This window comes from Brachyistius frenatus, unplaced genomic scaffold (assembly GCF_029030835.1).
Source record: "Brachyistius frenatus isolate BFR_SWC_R1_liver_20210118 unplaced genomic scaffold, ASM2903083v1 Contig_232, whole genome shotgun sequence".
Taxonomy (NCBI): domain Eukaryota; kingdom Metazoa; phylum Chordata; class Actinopteri; family Embiotocidae; genus Brachyistius; species Brachyistius frenatus.
The window spans coordinates 29094-39047 of record NW_027210831.1 but is presented as its reverse complement, the minus strand read 5'-3'; the positions used below and the strand labels follow the sequence as shown (position 1 = coordinate 39047).

General features: G+C 41.1%; 1 protein-coding gene across 1 annotated transcript; it reads left to right on the top strand.

The window, feature by feature from the left end:
• Positions 1-3916: 3916 nt before the first annotated feature.
• Positions 3917-9890, top strand: lacc1 (laccase (multicopper oxidoreductase) domain containing 1). The gene is made up of 5 exons (XM_069720099.1): positions 3917-4543; positions 5386-5564; positions 6532-6697; positions 7121-7346; positions 8269-9890. Exons 1-5 carry the CDS (start codon positions 4048-4050, stop codon positions 8492-8494), a joined length of 1293 nt encoding a protein of 430 aa, XP_069576200.1. The 5' UTR covers positions 3917-4047; the 3' UTR covers positions 8495-9890.
• Positions 9891-9954: the final 64 nt, after the last annotated feature.

The following is a 9954-nucleotide window of genomic DNA, read 5'->3' as shown; positions in this document are numbered from 1 at the left end:
GGTTTTCGTTCTGATTTTTTCTCAGTGGCTTTGTGTTTTATTATCCATGACTTCAATTCCACCACCCACACTGTGGCCAACTAACAACCCTGGGAAATGTCCACATCCTCCTGTTCATCAGGTGAGTCACTGAGATTCAAACAAGCAAAGAGAGCATGTTTAAACTATCAGTTCAGGTTTCCACATTCCTCACAACAATAAATACAAAGCAGATCGACATAAAGAGTTTACATTTGTCAATAGAGCAGGAGAGTGCTGAAACAACAGGTATAAACCACTTAAGTTCACAAATTATTGAAATGTTTTATCACGGGAAGTTGTCATTCTGTTCTTCCCCCGAGCAGCCCACAGGTACTCTGACTTTACTTCAGTATTTTCAATGTATACTACATTTTACACCAGCACATTTAAAAGGCAAATATTGGAAAGCTACATTGATATACCTGCTGTAGATGGTAATATTAAATTTTAAGTCTGCCTATTTAACACTCTCGGAATAATTTATGGGTTGATTCATGTATTCTTTAACAGCTATAATTCCTCCTGTGGACACTCTCATCAAGTAAAACACGTGTAATATTCTACAATATGGTGTTAGCAGTTATAATTGTTCACAAATACTGTGCATTAAAAATATATTTATAGCTGAATACAGCTTCACTTCAGTGAGTTGTGAACTATTTATTATATCTATGTGTGTATATTGCTTACAAATATAAAATAGAGAACTTAAAGTGTGACCACAGTGACTTTATATACAAAATAACCTGATCAACATCATTATAAAACAATAACACCCCTACAGGGGCCGTTCGCATGCTTTTGATACTTTCAATACTTAGCTGGAATTATTTATGTTTCATAACACTTTTTAATGTTTCAAAAGGCAAGATTAAGTAATGTAAAACTAATTTAAATTTTAAAGTTCAGTCACATATTTAACGTCTTATTCTATTTCAGCTTATTTAAATCTCATGATTATTTTGATTATTTTCAAAATCAACAAGGAGAAACCTTAAACACTAAAAAATATTCCATGAGGAAACAGCACACCAATCTCCATTCACATACCTTAAATGATAGTACAAGAACAACCCAAAGTGTCCATTCCAGAATTTAATCGAATGATAGCATGAAATGAATTATTACCAAACACCATTCAAGCATCTGGCAATTTCCTAAAGTACAAATTACCAAACTTCATTCAAATATCTACTGATTTATATCTCATGTGATGAAGGTGCTGGAGAGGCTGGTCTTGGCCCACCTCAGACCGCTGGTGAAATCTTCACTGGACCCTCTGCAATTTGCGTACCAGCCTCATGTGGGAGTGGACGACGCCATCATCTACCTGCTGCAACGAGCTCAGTCTCACCTGGATGGAACCGGTGAATCTGTGAGAATCACTTTCTTTGATTTCTCCAGTGCATTCAACACCATCCAACCACTGCTGCTGAGTGAGAAGCTGCGGGTGGTGGGGGTGGACACGTCCACCGTCTCCTGGATCAATGACTACCTGACAGGCAGACCACAGTTTGTCCGTCTGGGCAGTGTGCTGTCTGATACGGTGGTCAGTGGTACTGGAGCTCCTCAGGGAACTGTTCTGTCTCCTTCCTGTTCACCTTCTACACAACTGACTTCCAGAACAACTCAGAGTCAAGACATCTGCAGAAGTTCTCGGATGACTCTGCAGTGGTAGGATGTATAAGGGATGGACGGGAGGATGAGTACAGGACAGTAGTGGAGGACTTTGTGGAGTGGGCGGGAAGGAATCACCTGCTCCTGAACGTGGCCAAGACCAGAGAGATGGTGGTCGACTTCAGGATGAAGACGACGGCTCCACAACCGCTGAGAGTTCTGGGAGAGGAGGTGGACATGGTGGAGGAGTACAAGTACCTGGTGTCTCCATGACAACAAACTGAACTGGAAGACCAACATCAACGCTGTCTACAAGGTGATGAGTCGACTCTTTTTCTTGAGGAAACTTCGATCCTTCAATGTGTGCAGTGAGATGTTGGAGATGTTCTACCAGTCTGTTGTGGCCAGTGAACTGTACTTCGCTGGGGTCTGCTGGGGGGGAGAGGAAAAAGGGGGGGGGGCATTGGAGCCGGAGACACCAACAGACTTAACAAACTGGTTAAGAAGGCCGGCTCCATCATTGGCTGCAAACTGGACAGTCTGGAAAAGGTGGTGGAGAGGAGGACGCTGATCAAACTATTGTCCATCTTGGATAATCCTGACCACCCTCTCCACCACCTGCTGCAGGGACAGAGGAGGACGTTCTCCTAAAGACTCCTCCAGCTCCGCTGTCACAAGGACAGATACAGGAGATCATTCCTGATACAGGAGATCATTCCTGATACAGGAGATCATTCCAGATACAGAAGATCATTCCAGATACAGGAGATCATTCCCGATACAGGAGATCATTCCCGATACAGGAGATCATTCCCGATACGGGAGATCATTCCAGATACGGGAGATCATTCCAGATACGGGAGATCATTCCTGATACGGGAGATCATTCCAGATACAGAAGATCATTCCAGATACAGGAGATCATTCCTGATACAGGAGATCATTCCAGATACAGAAGATCATTCCAGATACAGGAGATCATTCCCGATACAGGAGATCATTCCCGATACAGGAGATCATTCCCGATACAGGAGATCATTCCAGATACAGGAGATCATTCCAGATACGGGAGATCATTCCTGATACGGGAGATCATTCCAGATACAGAAGATCATTCCAGATACAGGAGATCATTCCTGATACAGGAGATCATTCCCGATACAGGAGATCATTCCCGATACAGGAGATCATTCCTGATACAGGAGATCGTTCCTGATACAGGAGATCATTCCAGATACAGGAGATCATTCCAGATACAGAAGATCATTCCAGATACAGGAGATCATTCCTGATACAGGAGATCATTCCAGATACAGAAGATCATTCCAGATACAGGAGATAATTCCAGATACAGGAGATAATTCCTGATACAGGAGATCATTCCAGATACGGGAGATCATTCCTGATACAGGAGATCATTCCAGATACAGAAGATCATTCCAGATACAGGAGATCATTCCCGATACAGGAGATCATTCCCGATACAGGAGATCATTCCCGATACAGGAGATCATTCCAGATACAGGAGATCATTCCAGATACGGGAGATCATTCCTGATACAGGAGATCATTCCAGATACAGGAGATCATTCCAGATACAGGAGATCATTCCAGATACAGGAGATCATTCCAGATACAGGAGATCATTCCAGATACAGGAGATCATTCCTGTCCACTGCAATCAGACTGTACAATAACTCACCTCTGGCAAAATCCATCACACAACAATAACACCGTTGTCTGTTTTTCTTGGTTGTTTAAATATAAATAAATAAAAACGTTGCACTATTGTTTAGTTAGTTTTAATTATTCTATTTTATTTTATTTTGTTGTGTATCTATCATCATCACCATCATCATCAGTATCATGTGAAGTCACACCTAACCCTACTCACCTATCCAGTAATTGAATGACATGAGGAATACTAAGACCAAGCTGCAATTCAATATATCATTCAAAACAATTGAATTAAAATATATACCAGTTAAATGAACACATTCAGCAGACTAAGATCAAACTCCATTCAAACAACTTCCATTTGAATAATGCTTCCCTTCCTAACTGTGCTAAATGATTTAGTGATTCTCAGACGCATGTTGGTGCAACCTTTGCCTCGCAATGACATTGTACGATCCCTTTCTTGTGCAGAAAACTTGCTTTACACACTTTGGCCTTACTGTGTTTGTGCAAGAGTCAGCAGAAGAGCTCAGAAGAGAACTTCCACATGGTGTGAGGGTTTTCCAGTGTGGGCGGAGCCGCGTGCAGGAAGTACAGAGTCAGCTGTAGTTTCTGCCTTCGCTGTCAGACACGTTCCTGCTGTCGTACTTGAGGCGGAGGAGTGCTGCTCTGTCTGAGGCAGAAACCCGGGTTGAACATCTGTTATCACGATAAATACCTCGGCTGTCTGCGATGAGTCACGCCGTGCTGGTGGATCTGACTGCCGGCTGCTCCCCTGCGTGCACCGGCGCGTCTCTGCTAGAGGAGTCCGCATCTTTGTCGCATGTTTTCCTGTTGTGCGGGAAAAGTTACCGGAAGAAAAACGGCTTTCCAGGCACGTTTCTGAGCTCTTGCAGAAGCGTGCAGGTCCTGGACTCTGGCTCCACCGCCGAGTGCTTGTACCGATTCAAGCAGACTCTGGACCAGCTGGATCTGAGCTCGGTCAGGGTCGTCACGACCGCACAGGGCCGAGAGATGCTGGCTCTGTACCAGAAGCTGCTTTTTACGGCCGTGTACACTTTCGATTACAAGGTGAGGCCGACAGACAATTTCACCTGTCCCAGCTGCAGAGGCTCCACCCACACGGAGTCTCCTGGAGGAAGAGTCCACCAGGACGTGTCGGCGGTAATGCAGGAGCTGCCTGCGCTGAAAGGAGACATCACAGTTCTGAGTTCAACACTGATTCCTGGTCGGTTTAAGTCAAACAAATTATGAAATAGCTCCTGATATAAAGATAAAAGAGTTTTCCTCACACTGTCATTAAATTGGTTAATATTTGAATTGATTTTGGTTAGAATTTGTCAAATATTATCATGACTCGGGTAGATACTTAAAGCAAATAATGAAAATAATTCATTAATAGACTTTTTGTTTGTTAGTTTTTGAATGGTTGGATCTTCTCAAAAATCTGAATTTGCTACATTCTTTTAACACTGACAAGTTGGTTGTGCTGTTTAATAATACGTGAAAAACTCCAAAGTACATTTTTATGTTGACTAATTTAAGGATAATGCAAGAACCATCACATACTAACATCCATTCAGGTATGTACCAGTTTAATGATAGCTTCAGACATACTCATGCCGAACTCCATTAACATATCCTTCAATTTGATGATGGTATAAGGTGACCTAATACAGAATTTTATTTAAGTGTCTTCCAATTTAAAACTAACTTGAGAAGAACCGATTATCAAACTGAATTTAAATATCATCAGATTAAATAACATGAGTTGAACTCAAACCAAAAACCATTCAAGTACCAATTTAATGAAACTTGAGAAGAACATATTAACACAATTTAAAAATTGTATGATGGGTCTTTTATCACTTAACACACTGTTGTCTGAATTAAGGTTTAATCTGCTGACAAGGTATTGCTGTATAACTGCATTTATCCTCACATGAGACAGTTTGTACAAATACTGTAAAATTAGGGATACAATAAATGTCCCAGATTTTTAAACAGAGATTGGTTTGTGTGTGTCCATATTAAAGAAACCAATTTATCTCTTTTCTCTCTCTGTCTCAGACTCCTTCGGTCATGGCTTCAGCTCTCGTGCAGGTGGTGTGTCCTACATCCCGACCCTGTCCTCTTTGAATCTGTTCAGCAGCAGTAGGAGGAGGGACCCCGGGGCTGTAGTGATGGAGAACAGACGCCGACTGGCCCTCCATGCTGGTTTTCACCCTCAGCCACTACATCTGGTCAAGGTACTGGACTGCCAGTATTTCAATTATCCCGCACAACACAAGATCAACCAGCTGCAGGACCACCAGTAAAACTGCTCTTAGCAGTTCAGTACTTCTACAACATGTGAAGGGACAGTTGGTTTTTCTTTGTGTCCACTGCCACCTCATGGTTCCTGATAATTCTGAAATAATTGATTGATTAAAAGCAGATTGGTCGATTTTTGGAGGCCTTTGATGTTACTGACTGTTAACGCAAGAAGAACCCATACCAAACTCCATTCACATATCCACCAATTTAAGATAACGTAAGACAATCTCATGCCAAACATCATTCAGGATTCTCCCTTGATTAAGTGAGGAAAAAAATCTCACAAAACTGTTTTCAAGTATCTGTTAATTCATCAGTCAAAAATCACATAGCCACAGTTAATGGCTTAAATTAAAGAGGGCATTTGTACCATTAAATCTATACAGATAAAGTACTAACACATAGTGGTACAAGACATGGATACCCATTTTTGTGGGAGAAATATAAGTAAAAGTATTTTATTATTTAATGAAATGTTTTATTGCGTATATTCAGGGTGGAAACACATTTATTTTTGTTGCTAAAAGATTTTGTGGTGATGATAGAAAATGTTCACAAGCTTTAAAATGGCCTTTCATCTCCACATGCTGTAGATGCAGGTTGCATTAAATAGGAAGAGTTTTGGAAGATGTATTTTTCTCTGCTGTTAGAGTAGATCAAATATTTTAGGTTTCTAGGCTGTTGGTCAGACAACAGAGATTTTTAGATGTTTTATAGAGTAATCATTTGTATGCAGCTCTTAAGGAAAATAATAATAATAATAGTAATCCAGCATAGTAAAAAGGAAAACAAATATGTACGTGATAACTGCTGTAACTTGTGAGGCCGAGGGCAGATGATGGGATATTGTGTGACGTTCAAAACAGTCAGAACTGTTGGATGTTGGCTTTTTTCCTGCAGGTGAACCACGCTAGCAATGTCTGGATTTTAGGGAAAGCCGAGCCGGAGAACTACGACGCCATGGTAACCAATCAGACTGGGGTGGTTTTAGCAGCTCCAGGTGCCGACTGCATGCCGATCTTGTTTGCTGATCCGGTGTTGAGAGTCATCGGAGTTGCTCATGCAGGTAGATGTTTCATTCGAAGAGGTTTGTTGGAATCTTGGAGAGATAAAGAATGACGGTGTGTACACTCTTTTGATTTATTTTTTTTAATTTCTTGTACTTGAAAATGTACGTACCACTAGCCACCAGGTGTACCAACAAACTCCTAATGGCAGACAGGTGTAATTGCAAGTAAACCAGTATCTAAACTAAAGTTATAAAACCAACTGCAGTCAGCAGTTTAATTATTTAAAACATTTCTGGACACATGCAATTCTACTTTATTTTGTTAGTTTGAGGCGCCCCCTACAGGATTTGGTTACAACAGCTCAAAGCAGCTCGACCCATGAAAATTGACATGAAACAGGCAGCAGCGGCACAACTTTGAATACAAATTGCGGCAATTTATAGAAGTGCAATATTTTTATGAAAAGGGTTAAATTACAGGTTGGAAGGGGACCCTGATGGGGGTTGCCATGGTGACGGTGGATGCCATGGTGTCCGAATTCGGTTGCCGGGTGAGCGACATCGTGGTGGCAGTGGGACCGTCAGTGGGGGTGTGTTGCTTTACGCTTGACAGAGAACAGGCGTTGGACTTCACCTGCATCCATCCAGACTGTGTCCCCGATCCAGAGTCAGTCAGACCGCACATCGACATCCGCCTCGCCAACAGGTACGGCTCAAGACAATAGAATACAGTCGAGCACAATAGAAAAAACTGAGGTTATAATGGAAGAGAAATGAAAGGCAAATGTTTTGAAACTGTGTCAGAGTTTACAGGAAGAAAACACCTATTGTTATGTCAAAATAAAAGGTATCAAAGGGTGTCTAATCAGTGTTAATTATAAATGTAGTCACTTACAGCATGATAAATATAAATTCTGTGTCTCTGGGAAGCAGCTGCAGAAAACGGTTGTTTTTCCTGTAGCGGTTTGTCATTTGATGTTTATAGTGATGTAGTTTGTGCTTTGAAGAAGTACAGGCTCATTGAGCTGTCTGGGTCATCAGGGAGCGCTGTAGCTCCCCAAAACTAAACCTGGTTCTCTTCGCTTGTACTGCAGCTAACTACGTTTACAGGAGCGGATGGGATGGACGAGGATGGTGTTTCAGCTGACTTCAGTGTTTAGACGTATTTATTTGCGCTACAATATAAGACTAATGAAACTTTCCTTGTTTAGGTTTTTAAAAGGGTCTGACAAATATTTGTATTAATTTAATTTCCACAAGTTTGCAGAAGAGCATTCAATTTTCGTCACCTCACGTTAGTAAAGCTTTCAACGAAGTGTTGTGTAAATTTTACCTTAATTTCCATAAAATGGTTCAAAGAAAAGGCAGTTGGTTGATGGAGATAAACAGCTGGAGGAGCTCATTGTACTGTGGATGGAAACACTCCTGTTGTCTGTATGACAAATGAGTGAGACGTCAACTGACAGTGAAAGCGGACGCAGACTGACCAGTATCTGATTTTAAGATGTGTTTTAAGAAGTATTGGCCTGATTTTTGGGAGCATGTTTGTAAAATGATCTCAAAAGTAACATCTTTTCTTTAATTCTTCACACTGTTAACCGAATCAAGCATCTAATTTTCCACCTCAGAGCTCTCCTCCAGAGAGGCGGCGTCCTGCCTGAGAACATCCACGACGACAGGGTGACAAACCGTCCCTCTGTGACACCCTGCACCTCGTGTCACCCTGAAGACTTCTTCTCCCACGTCAGAGACGGCCTCAACTTTGGCACGCAGGTGGGCTTCCTGTGGATCAAAGAAACGGGACCTCCGGCAGAACCTCCTCCGGGCCGGACGGAACGACAGGAGGGATCTTAGCTGGGCTTTGGTATCGCAGTGTTAAGGTTCTATCCTGAGGATATTATCTTCAGTACTGGCAGAAACAAGCACGTCTGAAAACTGAAAAAGAGACGCTGTGTTTACACAATGTATTGTAGTGCACAGCACTCACTACTGAGGTCATCATACCGCTTGAGGAACAGACTGGCAGCCGAGCTGAGGAAGATGATGATCAGCGGTGAGAATGCAGGACTCCCTGTTTGGTAATAGTCTGGGGTTCAGAGCCGATGGTACAAGTCAGCCAGGGCCTGCAGATCCCCCTGGAAGTATCTGAACAGCGAAAACAGTCACTCCACAAGTCTCCCAGCTAAAGCCCCACAAAGTCATTATGCTTTTCTTGGTAAAATATGATTCACTCCACTACAACTGACTGCACCAAACCACAGAGATACGGTTGAAAAACATATTTACGTGATACATATTTAACATCCTTACCAGCAGTACTGGTTGAAAACTGAGTTCAAGTAAGAAGCTAATTTACTGTAAATGTTCATAATTTAAGATTTTATCTTGAAGTCATAACAGCACGTCTGATTTTGATCTTTAAACAGATATTCAGATGAAAGAAAAGCAACTTTGTCAATCTGTGCACAGTTTACCAGTCAGTTCCTTTAGCCTCACACATGACCCCTGGGGGTGCCATATTAAACAAAAAACAATCCATTATTTTTAATTTAGGTAAATTATTTGTACAGGCCCATTTTGTTCAGCCAAAGCTCCACAAAACTACCTTTAACTGATCATGATTTTTTTGTTTCCCATAAGCCTGTTTGTTCTTGTGGGGGTTTTTTTTCAGCCGTTTCCAAATAATTATAACGAAATTCTCCAGTACAAAATAAAATGAAATTGTAAATTCAATTTATACAGGAAGTCACTTCTCCAAAACAAGAGGAGAGTTTGAGCTGGACTTTTGTTTGTGTGTTCTGTTGAAATAATTAAACATTTTTGGTTTCTTCTCGTGCTGAAATCAAATGGTTAAATCACACATGATACAAAAGCATTTGGTGTTGGAAGCTCATAATACTCTGATGAAATGATGGGAAGGTTTAATATAAAGGTTGAAAAATCCAAATACCATAAGTCTTGTATTTAATACAAGCTGATGAATATTGACATGTACAGCATTTTGCACAATTTGTATTTGTGTTCCAGTGTTTTAATGCATATTAATTTTAATGTCAAATACATTTAAGATGCAATCTTAATGTGGCAGCTGAGTGGATTTTATTTAAGTGATGAATTAAGCGCGGCAGCTGTTGTTAACATGCAGGCAGGAGACTGAACCGGCGGCTGCTGTGGGTCCATCAAAGACTTTCATAGTATTAAAATCCATCACAATTTACAGCAGCATTTCGATCCTGTTCATAAATGTCAGTTTTATCTGCAATCTTTTTGAAGTTTTTTTTATATAATCACTATGGTTCAATATATAAAATAAT

Bases quoted from the DNA above. Each gene is read 5' to 3' on its own strand.
- lacc1 (XM_069720099.1), top strand. From the start codon at position 4,048: ATGAGTCACGCCGTGCTGGTGGATCTGACTGCCGGCTGCTCCCCTGCG. The intron at 6,698-7,120 runs GTAGATGTTTCA...GTTAAATTACAG, and splicing joins CATCGGAGTTGCTCATGCAG to GTTGGAAGGGGACCCTGATG. The intron at 7,347-8,268 runs GTACGGCTCAAG...TTTCCACCTCAG, and splicing joins GACATCCGCCTCGCCAACAG to AGCTCTCCTCCAGAGAGGCG.